General features: G+C 42.4%; 1 protein-coding gene across 1 annotated transcript; it reads right to left on the bottom strand.

Moving 5' to 3' along the window:
• Positions 1-4,358: 4,358 nt before the first annotated feature.
• LOC129818474 (nucleus accumbens-associated protein 2-like) lies at positions 4,359-16,300 on the bottom strand. The gene is made up of 5 exons (XM_055874398.1): positions 15,438-16,300; positions 11,593-11,769; positions 10,686-10,791; positions 10,256-10,353; positions 4,359-7,779 (listed from the first exon to the last, which is right to left on the bottom strand). The coding sequence occupies exons 1-5, from the start codon at positions 16,294-16,296 to the stop codon at positions 7,259-7,261; spliced, it is 1,761 nt and encodes a 586-aa protein (XP_055730373.1). The 5' UTR covers positions 16,297-16,300; the 3' UTR covers positions 4,359-7,258.
• Positions 16,301-22,361: the final 6,061 nt, after the last annotated feature.

Here is a 22,361-nt window from a genome sequence, read left to right as displayed (position 1 = left end):
TTCATCTCCACAGACAACACAGCCGCCTTTCCTTGTGGAACGTGTGGACGCATTTTTTCTCTCCACACAAGCATATTTCTTCTCTGGCTTTTCACTCACTCCCAGCTGCTCTAATTTTTCAAGAATTTCCTCCTGTGTTTTCAGGAATTTAAGAAGGTTTTCAAAGTGATTGTCCGGCGTGACATTATTCCTCGGGTTAACCATGAAGACAAGCCAATCCCGCTTGATGTTGTCAGGTAACTTGCTTTCTATGGATCTGATCACTAGAGGGTTGTTGATGGCCCCTGTGCCTCCAAGCTCTGTGAGATCATCCAGTGCCTTCTCTATAGTTTGGATCATGTCGATAACTTTCCTTGGCTGATTTGCTCTTAAAGCAGGAACTTTCTCCAGATCCTCAATTATCTCCAAGGCAATTGTAGACTTGTTTCCATACCTGTTCTCAAGCACCCTGAACATGTCCTCAGCAGTATTGTAAGTAGACAAACGGAGGTCTCTGCACATTCTCTCATCTACACTGTCAATGAGTTGGATCTTCTTTACTTCGACTGAGCCTGTTGGTTCCCCCTGCTTCTGTAGACTCTCCCAGTCTCTCCTCCATCGATGGAAATTCCTTTTATACCCACTGAACCTGGGTAAACAGGTTGGTTTTATTCTCAGTGTCGGATGTGGAGCTGGCATGGGCATCTGCAGCACTCTCCCTCTGTCTTTATCCTCATCCGCAATTCTTTGCGCTGTGAGAAATTCTGCCCTCCTTGCTTCAAGGTTGTTTCTGAATGCTTTCAGATCCTTTACTCTGGCTTCCAGCCATTCTTTTTCTGCTACTGGAATCCACATCTCCCACTCTGCTAGGCTTGTGATTGCATCTTGGACTTGTGCCTTCGCACCATCCCACCGTAGCTCGAAGCCATCTCTATTTACAGCCATAACAGGTATTTGAGCAACTCCATCACAGGCGGTCTCAGCTTCTTTGATTGCAGACTTCACCTCGTCCTCCCCGTATCTAGGCCATAGGTTGGACTGGATCATCCCCCTGACCTCATCCAATCGTACTTCGCATTCTTGGAATGTCTTCTCAAGTTCAGTCTGCTGCTGCTTGCTCAGGTCAGCTTCTTCACCCTCATCGGTTTCAGCTTCAATGTCTGCCAGAAGTCCAGCCCTGTATTCATCATTTGTCTCACTGACCTTCCTTGCCTCCGACATGAGCTTCTTGAACTCCTCTCGCAGTTCGCTCTTAGTCATGTGTTTTGCACCTCTGCTAAGGAAGTTTGCTTGCTTGGTAAAAGCACTCTTAGCCAAAGTTCTTTCTTGCTTCAGCTCCTTCACGGTTTTCCCAAGAGTTTCCTCCGCCATTTTGAGATGTAAGCCAATACTCCTCTCTGCGACGACAGCTTTCCTGACTTCAGGCCGTTAATCCTTTTGTCTTCACTGCCACGTTGGTTATCAACTGTCAAGTTGTCTAGGTGTTATAATTATTTTCAGCTCTGCCCAAACTTGAAAACGGCTTGCTCAACCCGTGAAGGATGCAAAGGGACAACTCAATTCCTTTCCAGTGTTTTATTATGGTTTTGATGCCATTTGTTGAATATGTTGAAATAGTTGATTTGTTGAATAGAGTAGTTGAATCACAGAGGAATAGGGAATAGGAATAGCACTAGCAATAGGAATAGCACTAGCACTAGGAATAGCACTAGGAATAGGAATAGCACTAGGAATAGGAATAGCAATAGCAATAGGAATAGCACTTCTAGCAATTACTTCTGCAGTCAGAAAATATCCACAACAAAAGTCAAAATTCCTACCAGAGTTAAACATGTAAATTGCTAAGCACTGGATGCAACATAATAAATAATTCCAAACATTACATACCAGTTGCGTCTTTAGGGTTGAACAATGAGCTGTGTATGTGTTGAGGACCAAACATTTTATACCCATGCTTATCTGACAGGTGCGCATGTAAAAGTAGTCCCTCCAGAAATCCTGGCTCAATTTTTTAGTTCCACCTGTGTTTTTTGGGTTATCTGCCCTCTTGAGGCCTGGAGGTCTTTAAAGGAAGAGCTGCCATTGTGCTCATGTTTTGAGTGTTCTGTTTTGACGCAACATCCAATATCTTGAAAACTTAACAGCTGACATGCAAAACAATTTGGGACTGTATTAATGAAAAAAAATACAAAAATAACGTTCTTAGGTGGATTTTTCCTTTAACGTTACTGCTTCCCAATGATTCAGCACATACTGAGACTCGAACTCAGGTTACTCATGAAATGAGCCTGTTTGGTGGTTCATGCTCATTTGATGAGCCACCTTGCCTGAGACCTAAAGATGTGTTAGTTTGACATGTCTGAGTTTGTGTTAGACGTGTGAGTTTCAAGTCTCTGGCAAGGATAGTCATTACAAGAGTAACATGTGATTTACTGGGTTGACTGTGTTAGCCTGCTGAGCTAAAGCCTAGACATTGGTTCTGTGACTTGGAAGGGTCTCTTCAAGGAGGAGGTCAAAGGGGGGTGAAGTGTAAGACAGGTGGTTCGATGACCACGCTCGCATGATGAGTAACTTGTCTGAGACCTGAAAAGTTGCATTGTCTGGCGCATAGGAGCCCTGGGTTAGAACCCCATCAGTCAAACTAACACGTCTTCAGGTCTCAGGCAAGGTTGCTCATCACATGCATGGATCACCAAACCAACTCTGCTGCACTCTCATTAAATGGGGTGGACAGATCCTTCTGCTTCTGTTTGCCACAGAATGTGTTGTGCAGTAGGCCTGATTTCGAACCCAGTTAGCTATATTGGTGCCGTGATCTCTGAGTATGAGGTCAAAGGGGGGTGAAATGTAACTGAGGTGGTTCGATGAACCACACTCTTTTGATGAGTAACCTTGCTAAACACATTAAGACTTGTGTTAGCTTCCTGAACTCATCCCTTTGAGCTTTAGCTTAGAGTGCTAACACAGTCTTGTGACATGCACGAGAGCTGGTTCTAACCCAGTCAGTCACAAGAACAATAATAAATAGGGAGTGGAAAGGCTATCCTTAGAAGGGCTATGACAGGGCTATTCTACTATATTCTTATGGGGACCAAATAGCATTTTTTTTGTGACACTCCCTTCTAATGTGTCCTGTGCACCTGTGATCATCATAGACGGGAACAGAAGACATGTCCATGTTCCAGAGAGTCTTAGCTTCCTGGAATGAGGTTATAATAGCTTATAGCCAAAACGGCTGAGACAAATTCATAGGAAGAAAATTGTCTTTAGAAACCGCCAGAAGCTTTGGTTTACCACAGAGAGCATCTGTTCTCCTATACCTCTCCTGGCTGGCAAAGTACAAGGATGTTGTCTGTAGTTTTGAATCTACATTTAGAGAACTTAATTTGAAAACTAAATCGGAATTCATCTGAGAAATTGAATATTTGAAACTTTGATGAACTTGAAATGATAGTTTGTAAACTTTATAAACAGACAATAAATGCAATATCTACCATATTGAAACTGAATGAATTGAAAAATTATTTTAAAACTGAATGCAATATTCATTCAATTCAGTTTCAAATCATGAAATACAAGTTCAATTTATGCATGTGTGCATTACAAATTCAAAAATATTAAATTCAAATGTAATATCCTAATACGGATAAAAAATGCTGGAATTCAAATACAATTTCTGTTGACACTGAAATCGCTCAATACCAGAGTCTTAATATTTGTATTATTTGCTTACAGAAGCACACAGTAAAGGGGTAATTTTCTAAGAAAAAGCAAGTCCCCTCCCACATTCTAACCTCGCCTGCCAATGTATTCTGTGAAAACAAAGCCTATTTATCGTCAGCACTTATTTTACCTTAGCATTCAGAACTGTACATAAAAAACAATACCTGGCTCTCCATTCTGTCATCATGACTCTAATAAAGCTAGTTTAATTATTTGTCGAAGTCCCAAAACAAACAGATGATTAAGCACAATACACTCTTCCCTGCAGTCTCGATTAAGGCACTGATCCCCACCCCTTCTTCAGAACAGGACACGTATCAACACTTCCCATCACAGGGAAACCCCCTACCTGATGACAGTATTGCACTGGAACGCCATTTCACTTCCCCTTAGAGCCAGTAGTGGTTGCACATGCAAATCGACCAAAGGAGAAAGCAGTTATTACCTATATTACAGGCTTGGTATTCAGACCGTCTATCTGTCCTATCTTATTAATGAGTTGCAACAAGCAGGTTTAATTATAGATGAGATAAAGAACAAGGAACATAATTGGTTTCTTGTTGGGGATGTAGATAGAATAAGTGAATAACCTATCAATAGGCCAACAAACATGGCAAGTTTGACTGTATATTTGAGTATTCACCGACATCGGCAGACATCTTCACAATCCTTCTTTATTGAAATCACACAGCAGCTCCAGTGCACTTAAGACGGAAAGTCAGTCACCCTTTCTTTCAAATAACTTCATGTTATTCCATTCTCCGGCCCACTTTATATGAGCAGATACAACTCTGTACAAGCTGCTAGAAAATAATTGTATATTGTGGCACCAAGATCCTGTACTTTAATGTACAGTACTGTTCCTATGCTCTACCAAGGCTAGAAACCAGCTGAAGCAGTGCTACAGTTTACATTCACCCGCACTCTCAAACAACCATTCACTCATCCCCCTTCCTTGCAGGTCACATTTCTCCAACAATACTCTTGTAAACGTATTTTTTCCTCATTTCCTAGCTAGTGCAATTATACATCTGGGCTCCTTATAACAGAAACAGCACCACACTAAAGCTTACCCAAAATAACCATTCGACAGGATCATATATATATATTAAACACAACACAATTGGCCCAATCTTGAAAATGGCATATATAGTAAAGCATTGGAAAGAGGAAATGTGATCTTGTTTGTTCTCTCTTGTTTCATTGTTATGTTATCCCAAGCATGCCAGCGTTTTGAAAGTTGGCCCAGTGTAAGCTGAAGTCGAATGACATTGGGGACAAAAATAGATTTGTTTCTGAAACCAGATCAATCTTGTTTTTTAGTAAATATAGATGTTTCCAGAACAATAATATCTAACAAACATGATGTGCTTTCCCATCATGCAATTATAAAACAACAAAAAAAGGCTGTTCATTCAAATTACTGTTTTGGGAGTTGATGAAACCTCATGTTTTTAACCAGGTTTTAGATTAAGTACACATTCATAAACTATAACATATATACAGCGTGGGTGTCTGATAGGCCTATCAATATGTTACCCCAAGCAACCCTTCCATTTAGAATCCCTACTTGTGGCAAAAATGAACAGCTAGAACAGACTAAATATATAAAAATAAAAAGTGCGACAAAACAAGTAAATGCCGCTGTGCAACATTTTGTCTCTCATCTCCCTAACTGTCGTCGTCAGCATGAACGGCCGTCCAAGTCCACTAACCTCAAACCTTCCAAGATAAGGGGGCAAATGTCAGTTACTTCTTTAGAACAGTCATATCTCAGCAGCTCCATAAGTTTACCATCAATCCCTCCCTATAACCTCTTCAAATAAGCCAGCAGAAATGTCTCATATTAGTTTCATTCAATAATTTACAACAACAAAAATTGTCGGAGGATGAAAGGAAGCTGTAGGCTGGGTGCTGTAGTCTTAGTGACAATCCTTTCTTTCCAGCATGTCTCTAGCATGCCTCCACCCCAGGCCAAGGCCAAACCCAGGTTACACTAATCTGAGTCAAACGTAGGCCAAACGCATGACTCCGAAGAGAAACACGTATACTAGTCTCTCCTATTAATGATCTATCTTCAGGCAAATGCTGATTGTTTTCTGTATGCAGATTCATAAATGGCTCTGTTTTTATTGTTGTTGCTGAGTCTCTGTATTCATTTTGCATGCAAGCTTTGTGTTAGTGCATGTTTGTGTCTCTGGCATTGTGATATTGTGTGTTTCTTTGTAAAGGTATGCTAAATGATGCAAACACTGTTAAGCTGGTTGGTCAGTGTCTCAGATGCATCTGTACTGTATCAGATGTTAAAATCACAAGGTGTGTGGGAACAGTGTGTGTATATACGTGAGTTTATCCGCCAAAAGTCACAGGCATTGCATTGACTGGCTAATAGAAGAAATCATCTTGTATAAGGATGATCCATAGACAAAAAAGCCCTTCATATTTCCAGATCACTTGTTCAATCAGTTGGAAAACCACAACCCTTAAGCAACAGGATGAGAGGTTAAAAGTTTCTCTTCTCTGTCACAAAATCACATGCTTGGTTTTTCCCCACATGCAATTGTTCAACTGATTTGTTGCTCTGTATGTTGAGATGAGATGATATGATTTCTTCCAAGAATTTGTGTGGCACTTAAAGAAGGAATATGGTCATTTGTATTAAATACACTGATCCATGTTGTTCCTGTAGAGAACTGTATGTTCAGTCTCTCACACAGCCAGTGTAGTGTCTGCTGCTTCAGCATTACTGAGGTTATTTTCAGAACCCATTCTGCTTTCCTTTGAAAAACGCAATACAGGTTAAATAATAATGTATTAATTATTATTATATCTGTAACCCAAGTATGCCTAGTAGTTTAGGTCTACTGTTTACCCTAGTATTACTATGTTTATGTTTTAACCATTTATTTAAGATAATCACAATGGAGATATGTTTTCAAACTTTTTTGTGTCAAACTTGATGATTTTAAATGCATTATCCACATGTGTGGTTGTATTGTGTTTTAAATGATCAAATACATCTATCTATCTATTCCAAGAAAGAGGGCTATAATTTTACAGTCTTATCTGATCCATTCCATAGATGTACAGTAAACTGTTACGTAGCAAGTTCTACTACTATGCAGGAATGATAACACAACAGCGTTACTTTGTTGAGTTTTCTACAATGGGGTCTTGAAGATGAACCAGAACATAAAAAATAATCTGGAGAAATAGTAAAGTAATGTTTTTCCATGTTTAAATGAGAGATTTCTTATATTCGCTAAGTCATTCTGCTTGTTCCCCAGCAATGCCTGTGTCTGTTCAGCATAAAAAATCTTGTACTTCTTGTACTCCCTGCCCTGCTAAAGAATACACTGCAGTGTGTGTGTGTTTGTTCATTGCACAGTACTGTAAGTTCTGCAAGCGTGGCTTCTCGTGCTGAGAGGTTCCCTTTGGAGAGCGTGGAGGAGGACAAGAGATGGAGGAGAAAAGAAATAGCAAGCGATAGACAAAGTGTGGCGGATCGGAGACAGTAGTCAGGGGATGTTCACTGCCCGTTCACTATCAGGCCCTCTCAAAACTCCTCCCCTTCCTGTCCCGGGGCCATGTCACCCCGCTCTCCGGCCTCACCTCCCGGCATCATCGTTCCCTCCACACCATCCAACCCCATCTCCTCCTCCTCCTCCTGCTGCTCATCCCCCCCTGCCTGGGAACCAACGATCTCCGCGTCCACGTCCTCCCCTATAGCCACCCCCGATCCCGGGCTGCCCATGTCCAACAGGGCGTGAGTCCTGAGCGGGTCCTTGAGTTCCGGGTACAGCCTCTGGTCCAGGGAAAGGCTAGAGGGGGTCAGGGATTTGAAGTCGGTTTCGAAGGGGAGCACCACCCCGGGTCCGGCGGCTCCCAGGGCCAGGCCCAGACCAACGCCAGCGGCCACCCCCACACCGGCCCGGTAGACCTCCATGCCGTCGGGTAGCATGGACTTGATCTTGGGCAGCCAGCGTTTGCGGACGCGCCTGGCATTGGTGCACATATCGGCGGCAATCACGTTCATCTCACTCTCCTTGAAGTTGGGAGCAAAGTTCTGACAGTAGACTAGAGAGAGAGAGATAGACAGAGGGGGGGGGGGGGGGGGGGTTGGAAGACATTCAGGTTTGAAAATCAGTAGCCGTTTTGCCTGTAGCTCAGTCAACAGTACCAGTCAAAAGTTTGTACACACCTACTCATTCAAGGGTTTTTCTTTATTTTTTATTTTTATCTCTTGGCTGGGAGAATGCCAAGAGTGTGCAAAGCTGTCATCAAGGCAACGGGTGGCTACTTTGAAGAATCTAAAATATAGCATATATTTTGATTTGTTTAAAAACGTTTTTGGTTACTACATCATTTCCATATGTGTATTTTCATAGTTTTGATGTCCACTATTATTCTACAATTAGAAAATATATATATTTTTTAAACCTTCAATGAGCAGTTGTGCTGATGAGGACAGAGGGCACTGTTTTCACTTTGGGGGAAAAACGTGCCCAATTTAAACGGCCTCGTACTCAATTCTTGCTCGTACAATATGCATATTATTATTACTATTGGATAGAAAACACTCTCTAGTTTCTAAAGCCGTTTGAATTTTGTCTGTGAGTAAAACAGAACTCATTTGGCAGCACACTTTCTGACCAGGAAGTGGAAAGTCTGAAAATGATGCTCTGTTCAAGGGCCTGCCTATAAATGGGCATGATACGTATGAGTATACATGCACGTCATACACCTTCCCCTAGATTTCAAGAGGAAGTGAGAGAAGAAATGAAGTGTTTATCTTGGTCTGAGGTGGAATTAATCCTCTTGGCACGACGAGTCATCCATTTCCTGTTTTCTGGAAAGCGCGAAGATGGACCGGGAATTGCCTTATGAAAAGCTGTCGTTATAGGCGACTACTATCTCCGGCTTTGATTTTATTTGATACATGTCACAATATCATCGTAAACTATGTTTTTTCAATATAATTTTATTAGATTATTGAAATTTTTTCGGGACGTTAGGCGTGTTGCGTTGTCTGTGTTTGTTGACGATGGAAAGCTTCGCGCCACTTGGCCAGTGTGCTTGCTAATTCAAGAGGGAAAAACGATGTTCTAAATCCAAACAACCACTGTTCTGGACAAAGGACCCCTTGTAGAACATTCTGATGGCAGATCACCAAAAGTAGGACCCATTTTGTGATGCTATTTCATATATCTGTCGAACTGTGTACTAGTAGTTTTGCGCCCAGGTTTTGGCCACTCTCTCGCTATAACATAAGCCTTATGTCGTAATGAAGATATTTTTAGAATTCTAACACTGCGATTGCATTAAGAACTAGTGTATCTATCATTTCCTATACAACATGTATTTTTTTGTAATGTTTATGAATAGCTATTTGGTCAGAATAGGTGAGAGTCTAATAGAAATATCCGCACATTCTGGGAAAAAGAAGCTACGTTAGCATAATGGATAACCACTGATTTCAGCTCTAAATATGCACATTTTCGAACAAAACATAAGTGTATGTATAACCTGATGTTATAGGACTGTCATCTGAGGAAGGTTTATGAAGGTTAGTGAAAATTAATATCTTTTGCTGGTTTATTCGCTAACGCTAACGTGCCTATTGCTATCGCTAACGTGCCTTGATGAATGAATGCGGTTGTGTGGTAGGCTATTGTAGTAAGCTAATATAATGCTATATTGTGTTTTCGCTGTAAAACACTTAAAAAATCTGAAATATTGGCTGGATTCACAAGATGCTTGTCTTTCATTTGCTGTACACGATGCATTTTTCAGAAATGTTTTATGATGAGTATTTAGGTATTCCACGTTGGTCTCTATAATTACTCTGGCTGCTTCGGTGCTATTTTTGACGGTAGCTGTGATGGTCGAATAAATAATAATTCGAATAAAACATAGATTTATTGTATAACATGTTATAAGACTGTCATCTGATTAAGTTGTTTCTTGGTTAGTTTGGTTGGTTCTTGGTTAGTTAGGTTGGCTTTGTGCATGCTACCTGTGCTGTGAAAAATTTCTGTCCTTCTTTGTATTTGGTGGTGAGCTAACATAAATATACGTGCTGTTTTCGCTATAAAACATATAAAAAATCGGACATGGTTTTACAAGATGTGTACCTTTCATTTGCTGTATTGGACTTGTTAATGTGTGAAAGTTAAATATTTCTAAAAAATATATTTTGAATTTCGCGCTCTGCCTTTTCAGTGGAATGTGGGAGGAGTTCCGCTGGCGGAACGCTGGAGCGGTAAAGGTTAAACTTTTGACTGGAACTGTATATGAATATATGCATGTATATGATTGTTGTTTTATTATAATAAAACAAATATTACACTTAAACAAGTGATGTTAAAATGTACTTGAACTTCCATGAATTCACACCTCTTCAGTCATAATCTCATAAACCATCTACAATAGTGTGACTCTTAAACAATAATCATTCAACAGAGGCTGCCACCCCCATGAACCATTATCCTCCATTCTAAACAAACAGATATTTCACAATGTAAGATCAACATTTGACCAGCGCCAGACTCACGTTTGACAGCATTTAGCACACGGCTGTCCAGAGGTTTCCTACTGGGGTCACTGGTAGAGGAACGGATGCCAGTTCCACAGCTGTTAGCCAGGGTGTTCCTGCAGGCACACAGAGCCAACACCAGAGGGTAGCGGTAACACCAAACCCATAGGATTACATGTCTCAACACGACTGACTGTGCTGCACTCCAAACCATAGATTTATGCTGACTTGAGAATATACATTCATACATATATATTACACTTTGAAAGCAAGGAATGTAAATGTAAGTTGGATATGTGGATGGATTTGAGTATGAATATGACCCCACATGAAACAGATCATTATAAATCTGTACTGATAAGGTTAACATCTTCTGAATCTGAGTCACACCTAAAACATGTATATAATGTCATTATTAATCAATACCTTTAGACTAGCTTTGACTTACCTGTCGAAGAAGGTGGCGAGCAGGCGACGCAGTAGGACTTTGTGTTTGATGCCAGCACACAGGTGACAGTTCATCAGCTGGCCCCGTGTCATGAACACAGATGTACCTTGGGTGGTATGATAGAGAGCTCACTACTCCATTACCCTGAGTTTCTATCACTACTCCATCACCCTGTGTTTCTATCACTAATCCATTACCCTGTGTTTCTATCACTACTCCATTACCCTGTGTTTCTATCACTACTCCATTACCCTGTGTTTCTATCACTACTCCATTACCCTGTGTTTCTATCACTACTCCATTACCCTGTGTTTCTATCACTACTCCATTACCCTGTGTTTCTATCACTACTCCATTACCCTGTGTTTCTGTCACTACTCCATTACCCTGTGTTTCTGTCACTACTCCATTACCCTGTGTTTCTATCACTACTCCATTACCCTGTGTTTCTGTCACTACTCCATTACCCTGTGTTTCTATCACTAATCCATTACCCTGTTTCTATCACTACTCCATTACCCTGTTTCTATCACTACTCCATTACCCTGTGTTTCTATCGCTACTTTACAACCCAACTCTGCCAGCCTCTCATTTCTTTCATGAAACATTTATGCTGTAAAAGTACTCTATCACCCTGACAGTGCTATTTCACTCCATCACTTATTTTGTATCCCTTTATTCCCATCACTTATGTGACAACTCTTATTAATACGATTTCCAAAGTATTTATAGCAAATGGAAAATCAACTTGAACTTGAACATTTCATACAGCATTTGATCTAATCTCTACCTGACTAGGTATCCTCCTTTCCATTCCTTTTATCTCAACCCTTTATCCAAAGACCAACAGGGACCTTGCACATTTAACCACTATTCATCAATCTCCCTCTACTCTCCTGCAGCATACCTCCCACCAGCTCCAGTTTCTCCCCCGGGTCTCCTTCAGTGTAGAGCTTGGGGTGGCAGCGGTATCCGATCTGGCTGATGAGGCTGGCGGGCAGGGCCACCAGGTCCCTACGGACCAGCACACAGGAGCGGTTCTCCAGGGACAGGGGCATGGCTGCCATCTCTGGCTTGTCCTGGACTGGAGAGGGACAGGTGAGGAGAGGGTTAAATCTGTAGTGTAGGAATTCATAGGGAAGAGTTATGGATAGAACTATAAACCCTTTCTATAGATAGGGAGGCGTTCACCCTACGTGAAATACAGAGAGACAGAATGACAAAGAGAATGAGAGTCACACACATACACACACTACTATCTAGTCGTGAGGGTGTTTAATAAATTCTAAGTTCCAGATAAGCAATGTGCTGTATCATCATCTTGAGGGACACAGAAGAGAGAGTTACTGGTTTCAAACTTTGGATTCCCTCCCCAAAACTTCCCATTAACCTCAAGATACTGTACATACAAACACTTACACCAGACACGTCCACACACGCCAGATGTGCTCTCTCACACACACACACACGTTTCTTCTTCTATCCTTGTGGGGACCAAACAATTGATTCCAGTTCAAAATCATATTTTCCCCAACCCCTAACCCTAACCTTAACCCCAACCCTAGTTCTAACCCTAACCCTAACCTTAACCCCTAACCCTAACCTTAACCCTAACCTTAACCCCAAACCTAACCCTAACCCCTAACCCTAACCTTAACCCCAACCCTAGTTCTAACCCTAACCTTAACCCCTAACCCTAACCCTAACACTAAACTTAACCTTAACCCCAAACCTAACCCCTAACCCTAACCTTAACCCCAACCCTAATTCTAACCCTAATTGTAACTCGAACCCTAAACCTAAGCCTAAAATAGCAATTTTCCTTATGGGGGCCAGCAAAATGTCCCCACTTGTCTGAGTTGTACTTCTGGTCCCCACAAGGATAGTAAAAACACACACGCTCATGCGCATGCGCACCCGCATGCACACGCACACACACACACACACACACACACCACTCTCAAATATCCCACAATGTCACCCTGGGGTGCTCTGACTGATTGCAGATAGAATGCTGAAACTTTAGACTTTGACAAACCTGTCCAATAGCAATGCCTTGAGCAGCAACAAATATGAAGCACTGTGTGTGTGCATTAGAGTTGTGATAAAGGAGCTGTTGTTGGTCACGATGTACAGTGAAATGTATAACTTCAGACAGTGTTCCCAAATGCCTGTATAAAGTCCCATAAGCAGTGGCAACCTGTCATTCAGTGCCTGTTTTGAGCCCCACATTTTTAGCAACACAATTTTTCCATTAATACGTGTCACATATCAGTTTGCAATCAATGTAAAAAAAAAAAAAAATCTAATACATTTCATTGAGTTAATATACCCTCCATACAAACATGGTCTTTTTTATGCTTTCTTGAGTAAGGCAGCTCCAAAATGCAGGGGTTTCAGCCTAGCTCAGTGCTTTCTGTGGTGTTGAGGCAGCCAGCGGAAAATACGGAGCGTGGGGTTGGTAATGTTCTCTAGTTGCGCCGTGATTGGCTCAGTGTTCTGTCACTCATGATGACACTGCGTCACTGCCAAATCTAAGGGTAGAGCTCGAAAATTCAAGTCCCTTGGGTGCTGCCATAGAGTTACATTAGAAGTGCCCATCCAAGAAGGCTCAAGATCATTGGCCACAGATAAAATCAAGTTATATATACAGTAGCTTTGTTTGGACTGATCATGTCAACATCATACATTCAAATTCTTAGCTAGCAGTCATCATCATGAATCAAGTCAAATCTACTGGCAAATCCTTTTTTATCCTTGTCATATGAAGAGAAATAATGGAAAGAAATTCTAGATAAAACAATGCTCTTCGGCCATTGGACATAAACATTACACAACCAGTTCTAAATCGCAAATTCAACTATGAAAGCAATCACTGGCCTGCAATTCAGTAGGGTGGGTGTATGGTCCCAATTCTGGGTTTAAGGGTCTCTTTTCCAAGCTTAAAATGATAAACATTCAACATTAGCCATACTGTCAATCCAGCATGATTTCTGCCTCTCTCAAAAACAACTGTTTACTCGGAACTGGGAAATCAGACTTAAGTGAGTTCAAACAACTGGGAACTCGGGAAAAAACAAGCTCCAACTGGGAAAATAAGTTTGGAACGGTCATCCAACTCGGAATTGTAAGTCGGGAACTCAGGCCTCTTTCTAGAGCTACGACCTGAAGATCACTGACATCATCATGATTCTACCTTGTACCCCCCCCCCCCCCCAGAGTTCCCAGTTGTCTTGAAAGCACCATAAATCCAGAGAATGCCAGACTTTGATGACAAAGTTTGATGACAAAATTAGTCCGCGAAGGACTGCCGCGCCACCTTCCTGTTCCAAGTGAGCCCATCAAGGTAAGTCCAAAAATGTATTGTATGCTGCTGCATAAATTATGTAATATGCCAGGGAGATATGTATACTGTAGATAAGAAAGTAATACCAAGTGTATGTTGTGTAGTAAGCTGTCAGTAGCCCATGTGCCTCACCCTAATAATTTGGTCTATTTTCCCTTCTTAATTTAGCCTACTGTTCTGACTTGGTGGTGCACATGTAGCCTATAACCTGTTTTAGAGAAATGTAATCATTGAATATTGTAAGAGCTTTCATTGTCTGCTTATATGCCCCCTTTATTTATTCTACGGTTCTGACTTGGTGTAAAGGGAGAACACTGTAAGAACGGCCCATGTTCTGAATTCTGTAGCTGTACATTCAAAAGTGCTGAACAAATAGTTAAATATTGACTACGTTCGTCCTAACTCGCTCATTAATGTCTTAATCGAAATTACAGATTGCCTCTTATCTGCTTGTTGTCCCCTTATGCCATAGTTTGTACATCGCAATTGTCAGTAGAAACCACATTTGTTTAAGTAAGTCAGCTATGTTTTTTTTTAAAGGCAGTAAATGTGGCTGAACTGTTTCGCTGCCAGACAAGGCTCAGCTGATAGCCAGGTGAAACAGTGGTAAGGTGTTGGGACTGCTGTTGGGACTCTGCTGTTGGGACAGCTTTATGTAGGCCCTAGCAGTTTGTGGGCACCGTTTGTCACCGTTATAGTGCAATTAATCTATTGTTTAGTGTTGTGTAGTGGCTTTGCTGGCATGCATCCCCAACATTGTTTTTTGTTTTCCCCACCAAGATTTACATGCTAAAATCACCACTGACTATAAGCATGACATGATGCAATGCTAATGTTAAGCAGGCCTAAATTATGTATATCATTTATGACATGCTATGAGATGCATTATATGAAACCCATTTTATGAAGCCACATGTGACATTATTTATGACACATCCATTCATGATTTTGTAAGAACAATGTATAGGACAGCCTACAAAACTGGCACGCTTGGATATCAAATGTGTTACTTGATACAAGAGTACTAACCTGATCCATTCTCCAGCTCACATGCAACATTTAGTAATACGTTTCTTAAATATTGCCCCCAAAACCATTTTTCTACATGGCTGTTTTTTTCTGTATAATATGCAACATATTCTTTGATTCTTACATTTCAAAATGAAAGGAATATTGCTTCATTTGATTCATGAAGTGAGATATTGCAAGGGAACCTTCGCTTTGACATCAAAGGATATTCTCATGCTAAGAGGTTATCAGAGAATTGGGCAGCACTTTATGTGATGCAGTCCTGGAAAGTATTTTCAAGAAAACCACAATTTTAAACATGTAGTTCTAAGGTAAATACCAGGTAAAAGATATACAGTAACAGACAACTGCATTATCAAGCAACAGTTGATACTTACTTCCATATGGGTTAGCTGAGCGCCCATAGATCTGACTGTAGGCCTCTTCCGTGATCCCGTCGTACGGCTCTTCCTCAAACTCCTCATCCTCGTTCTGGTAGGAGGTGGGGCTGTCTGTGGTGGGCAGGCTGGAGGCCCCAGGACTGGACCTCTCTCCCCCGGCCACTGGGTAGGGCTGCATCCCCGGGAAGATGGTGGTCCCGACCGACCCTGTGTAAAACAATGAGCTCCCCCTGGAGAGCCGCCCCCCTAGCTCAGATGAAGAGGACCCTCTCTTATGATGACTCAGGCTGGGCAACCCCAGTGGGGTCGGATCGCATCCCTCCAGTTTGATCTTCCGTGTGGGCAGCACCAGGGAGGGGGACCAGCCCTGCGGCCCCAGGATGGAGGTCCCTGCCCCAGCCAGGGTGTTGTTGCTGGGACTCTGGGGCTCTGAGCCTGGTTGCTGCTCCTCCATAGCGGCCGTTTGGGAGTCGCAGTGGGGCGAGTTGGCCTTGAACATCAGGTCCATGCCCCGCTCCACAATATGCTGGATCTGAAGATACCCGGCGGTGTACATCACCACCAGCTGCTCGCTGGCTGCCATGGTCAGCTTGCCCGTGTAGCAGAAGGATAATATAAGCTGGAAGCAGGCGGGAGTCACTGATGAGGGCAGCTCGAACTGGCTCTTGGATGAGCCGCTAAACAAGTCTCGGAAGTAGAGGCTGCTGGCGGCTAGTACAGCCCGGTGGGCCTTAAAGGGCTGGCCTTTTACCAGGATGGAGACATCACAATACTGGCCCAGCAGGCGCTGCTCGTTGAGGGAGCCCAGCACGGTGTTGCCGAAGCTGGGGATCTCCACGTGGAGCAGCTGGGACATGGTGGTGGAGGAAGAGGAGGAGGAAGAGAGGCTTTAAAGAGTCACCACAGACAAGATCAGTGAGAGGGACATCTGTAGAAGGAAAGGGATGGATTAGACAAATTGGAAAAGTTGAGAAGAAAGGAGGATACAGTTCAGTGTGTGAGAGACAGACAGCAAAAAGAGAGGTGAGACAGACAAGTGAAAGTGATGTGTGAAAGAGAGGCTAGAGTGGGCTGGGGTGAGAGAAAGAAAGAGTGAAGTGTGAGAGAGATCAGAAAAAGAAAGGTGAGAGAAGAGTGTGTGAACAAAGAGAGAGAGAAAAGAGGGTGGGAAATAGACAGAAAGAGAAAAAGGCAGAGGAAGCTATTTAAACACATGAACATCAATTCATTTGAATGAAGGTATTGTAAAATACCAATTTTAGTTAAGATGGCTTGATTTCACAGAACTATAAAAAGCAGAAATTCTTAAAATAATACCAAAAAAATCACATTTTCTGTAAAGTATGAAATAATTAAATGATGTCATCATTTGGCAGACCTCGCTGAAAACATAGAAACTGCAGAAATATTGTATAAAAAATGAATGAATAAATAATGTTCCGTTAATATGCAAAGTAAGAATTCAAAGTAGTAGAATTCAGTGATAAAAGGAAGTCAATATAACCAGTGTAATGATATAATTGACACATATTATTCAGACTCGTAAGTGTGATCCCTTCACTTTGACTGTATAAACTAAACTGTAGCCAGCAAGGAAACACATGCATAATCCCTGGAAACACATAACTTTGGAGACACAAATAAATATAACTTTGATAGCTTCCTTTACAATAACAACCAGTTACAGGAATACAAGCTCCCCAGATGTATTTGCATATGCTCCTTCATTCCATGAACCTTATCTTTGTGTTTTGCTTCCCCACTCACTCGCCAGTTTCATTATTGAGCAATGCTGCAGAAAGGTTTCCAGGAATACAAACTGAAAAGTGTCATCCCTCTCTCCTGCCTCCGCAGACACATGCACATCCCTCTCTTCTCTTCTCCTCTTTCTCGCACACACATGGATGGACACACACACACACACACACACACACACACACACACACACACACACACACACACACACACACACACACACACACACACACACACACACGCACACACACACACGCACACACACACATCCCATCCATCGCAGACAGCTCTGACCTGTACATCCCAATCCTCAGGAAAGGAGAGCGGACACACCATGAAGCTTTCACGCGCCAGCACCAGAAAAGAAAGCAGGAGGAGAGAGAAAAAAGCACTCTGTTGCTCTCTCTTATTCTCAAAGCCTCACTCTCTGACTTTATCTTGCTCTCTGCCTCACTTAGAGCTCGGAGCTTTTCTCCCTCCCTCGGTTTTCATTCTCTCTCTCAAAGCTTTTCTCCGTCCCTCCGTTTTCTCTCCCTGTCAAAGCTTTTCTCCCTCGCTCTTTTCTTTCTCACTCTCCTTTTACTCTCCCTCGCTCTCACCTTCTCCCTCTCCCAGGGCTGAATTCAACAAGTGCTGCTGCAGCTGGAGAGAGCGCATCAATGATGAAAGGAGTGGGAGGCTCTCTGTGTGCAATCAATGCAGCATCTATACGTATGTCACGGGGAGAGGGAGGGATGGAGCGGAAGAAAAAAACAGGGTAGAGTTACAGACAAACAGAGACGGAGACTGGGTGGAGGGGGGTGGGGGGAGTTGAGACAGAGGGAACGTCGCAAAGAAAGGCAATTGCGTTGTAGCAACTTCAGCTCCTATCTGAACCTAAGCAATTGCCAAAAAATAGAAAACGTCATAAAAATAGCAAGTTAATAAAATGAGAGTTGAATGAGAAAAAAGGAAGGAGAGAAAAGGAGTTAATTATATGTCTGAAATGTGCAGTTGAAAGTAGCCCTGTCATTCACCCTGAAATCTCCAGTTTGATGCAAGAACATATTGAGAATGTGACTCATACTTAAACAGCTCATACCACTACTGATTCTGAATGACGGAAAAGATTAAACTTGCTAGCGTTTGTGCAAGTATCACATTGGGAGTGTCTGTTAAAACTCTGTGACTGTCTCTTGGGGGATTTTAAACATGAGTGAGTGAGTTCTCCAAGTGAGATGTCACTGAGTTCACTATGTTAGCTTGTTCAGGTAGACAGCTCCCTCTGTTGTCTGGTTGCATTTTTGGACAGGCACTGAGCAGGTCTCCCGGACTGCTGTTTGTCGGTGGATTAAAGCGGGAAAAAGGACCCCAGACGTCATTGAGTGTGACAGAGGAAAGCCCAGGGAAACGTTAGACAGCAGCTTACTGTACAGAGAGTGTCTCTGCTAAGGACTGTGAAGGAAGCTGTGAACATAAAACAACCATGACACAGATTGACACACGTAAGAGAGAGAGAGACTGAGAGAGGGAGAGATGAAAGGGAAAACTGAGTGAGAGGGATAGAGAGAGGGAAAGAGGGAGAGTGTAGTGTGTGGGCAACATGAAGTGTGTGTGTGTGTGTGTGTGTGCCAATCCTTTTTTCCCTCTTAACATTTGGCATATTATGAAAACTTGTAGATTCACTGGTAATTTACTCACTGCTTAGCAATGTAAACAACACCAGCTAGTATACACAGTGTAGGCGCAATGATGGCACAAATACATGAAATTACAGATAATCGGAAATTAGATAAAAGTATCTTGTTATTCTTGTCATGTGGTATTTCCTCTCTCTCTCGGCCTCTCTCTCCCCCTCCCTCCCTCTCTCCCTCCCTCTCTCCCTCCCTCTCTCCCTCCCTCCCTCCCTCCCTCCCTCCCTCCCTCCCTCCCTCCCTCCCTCCCTCTCTCCCTCCCTCCCTCCCTCCCTCCCTCCCTCCCTCCCTCCCTCCCTCCCTCCAGCCAGACAACAACCCAGCCTGCCAAAGGTAATGCAAATAGAGATATCCAAACTGGGCAAACTTCTCACTTCACATCCCCACAGGGAAAGACATCACCCCCTTTCTCTTCCCCCCTTCCTCTCTTCATGTCACGGCACTTTCCCTCTGAGCTTCTGTCTTTCTGCCAATTAATGCACACAGGGCTGCAATGCAGTGAGTCCCACGCGCGCCACAGCACAGAGAGAAGTGAAGCATGCTGGGTATAGAGTCTACAGACATGCATGTACGTGCCAGCCTGGGCAGAGAGGGGGAGGGGGATCCAGAAATATGTTGAGTCAGGCAGATGGGAGGACACAGCACTGCGCACAGCACACCAGCTCTGAAACAGCCCACTAAATTTAGACTTTGTACATCTCTGATAACAAATATAAAGAAATGAACTCCGTCAACCGGCTGTCTATGTCTGGCTAATCTTGGTTAAATCAACCGGCTGTCTATGTCTGGCTAATCTTGGTTAAATCAACCGGCTGTCAATTTCTGGCTAATCTTGGTTAAATCAACCGGCTGTCTATGTCTGGCTAATCTTGGTTAAATCAACCGGCTGTCTATTTCTGGCTAATCTTGGTTAAATCAACCGGCTGTCTATGTCTGGCTAATCTTGGTTAAATCAACCGGCTGTCTATGTCTGGCTAATCTTGGTTAAATCAACCGGCTGTCTATTTCTGGCTAATCTTGGTTAAATCAACCGGCTGTCTATGTCTGGCTAATCTTGGTTAAATCAACCGGCTGTCTATTTCTGGCTAATCTTGGTTAAATCAACCGGCTGTCTATGTCTGGCTAATCTTGGTTAAATCAACCGGCTGTCTATGTGTGGATAATCTTGGTTAAATCAACCGGCTGTCTATGTCTGGTTAATCTTGGTTAAATCAACCGGCTGTCTATGTCTGGCTAATCTTGGTTAAATCAACCGGCTGTCTATTTCTGGCTAATCTTGGTTAAATCAACCGGCTGTCTATTTCTGGCTAATCTTGGTTAAATCAACCGGCTGTCTATTTCTGGCTAATCTTGGTTAAATCAACCGTCTGTCTATGTCTGGCTAATCTTGGTTAAATCAACCGGCTGTCTATTTCTGGCTAATCTTGGTTAAATCAACCGGCTGTCTATGTCTGGCTAATCTTGGTTAAATCAACCGGCTGTCTGTCTGGCTAATCTTGGTTAACCCAGAACTAAAATCTCATGTAATTTAGTCAGATTTATGTTTACGTGGTCTGTCCACGAGAGATTATTGTTTGGCTGTCGTGTGCTCTGTGTGTGTCTGTTTGTGTCTGTGAAGTTGTGAGAGGGAGCGGGATAGAGATAAATAAATATATATATATTTGAATATATATATTTGAGAGAGAGAGAGAAACAAATAGAGTACTTGTGTCAGAGAGTGTGTGTGTGTGTGTGTGTGTGTTTGTGGGTGAGCAAGTGTGTGTGTGTCCACGCCTGTGCGCTGCTGTACGTCAAAGCCTCATTGACAGCTCCCTCTCTCTTTTTTTTACTAGGTGTGTTTTTATAATCATGTCTTTATGTGTCGCTGTGAGTTATGAGTGTGTAGGTGTCGTTTATGGAACGGGAGAATTGAATGCTGTTATTGCTCCTACCAACTCTATTGGAATGTGTTAATCAGGGCTGCACTCTGGTTGCTGGTGCTGATTATTTGTAATAGCAGGCTGGAGTATTTTAATATGCAATGCAGGCTTATAGACCAGATGGTATAGGTCAACCCTACTCCCTACACTCCACACAACACTGAAATTAAACAAGTTTAGAGAATATGCACAAAGTGACAATATAACACAAAACATGTTTTAAAGCACAGCAGCACTTTTCAATGTTTGTAATGGGAGCTATTGTTTAAACCTGTGATGATTCTATGTCCCTTTGATGAGTCCATTCAAATTCTATACAATATTAAACTGAGGCAATATATGCTAAAAGCTTTCCAGTGCAAAGTCTATAGCCACTGCTATAACGGTGAGGCTATACAATCTCAATATGAACAATCCATCTCTATAAATATTCAGATACTGCAGTTGTTCTCATGTCTAAAGTGTAACAGACAACAGATTCCATCCACGTTGTTGAGACGGCCGACTCCCTGGCAACAGTTCTACCAATCGGGACGGACTGACAGAGCGTCTGCCACGGCTCTCGTTGATGCATTGAGAGAAGAGAGAGAAGAGAGAGAAGAGAGAAAGAGAGAGCGAGAGAGATGTCTGAGTGCTTATAGCTGCTTATAACGCAACATCAGGCTTTGCTTGACTTCTCCCCTGGGATAAGTTGTCTATACAAAGTCAATGTCAGATCATTTTTGTTTGTCGTTGGAATCGGCTTATGAATCACTGGCTTATGTAATATGGATATAGTGATTTATTTGTTGGCGATATGATATTGTCTAGATTCTTTTTCTAATCTGAAGCAGTGCACTTAGACTAAAACTCTGGATGGAAGGTTTTGTCTAACATTGGATGGAAACAGCCAAGTTCCACGTTTTTTAGCTGTCTCCAAGCTCTCGTTGTAATCACAATGGGAACATATACAGCACAACATACAGTGTAAACGTATAGTGCATAATACATATTTATCATACAATGCATCATCCACATATTTCTTACCCCGTCTGGTGCATATGCTTATTGCAGTAACTAACTACCGTCAATTCCCTCAACCTAAACACTAACATTTTAACCACCCTCCACTTGAGTCCCTCTACACAGGTTTCTGACAGTGTACTCCTGTAGTGGTACCTGTCTCTATCCCTCAGTAGCAGAGATGAGGGGGTAGACTCAGAAGAGGGACTGCCAGTGAGTTCTAGGCAGGCAGACTGGTGTTAGACTAATGGACTCCAAGTGGGCGTAGGAGGTAAACAAACAAACAGTCACAGCAGCTGCGTCAGCCCCACTGACAATGACAGCAGGACATCAGGGCTTTTAGAAATACAGCATGAGAAAGAGGGGGAGAGAGAGAGTGAGAGCGAGAGAGGCACAGTGAGGAATGTGACAGATATTAGATGCAAACTGTAGTAGGCTATATGCATATCGAAATTGGAAAGTGAGCGAGAGAGTGAGAAAAATGTATTATATAATAAACACATACAAATTCTAATTGGCTACACTTAAACTCTTTAACACCATCCTCAGCTCTGGCATCTTCCCCAATATTT

This window comes from Salvelinus fontinalis, chromosome 21, assembly GCF_029448725.1.
Source record: "Salvelinus fontinalis isolate EN_2023a chromosome 21, ASM2944872v1, whole genome shotgun sequence".
In the NCBI taxonomy this organism is placed as follows: Eukaryota; Metazoa; Chordata; class Actinopteri; order Salmoniformes; family Salmonidae; genus Salvelinus; species Salvelinus fontinalis.
Note: the sequence above shows the minus strand (reverse complement) of the source record. Positions and strands in the feature narration are given on the sequence as shown.

Coding starts and splice junctions, on each gene's coding strand:
- LOC129818474 (XM_055874398.1), bottom strand. CDS start 16,296: ATGTCCCAGCTGCTCCACGTGGAGATCCCCAGCTTCGGCAACACCGTG. Junction 11,770..15,437: donor CTCAGCTAACCCATATGGAA/GTAAGTATCAAC, acceptor GTCCCTCTCCAG/TCCAGGACAAGCCAGAGATG. Junction 10,792..11,592: donor GAAACTGGAGCTGGTGGGAG/GTATGCTGCAGG, acceptor ATACCACCCAAG/GTACATCTGTGTTCATGACA.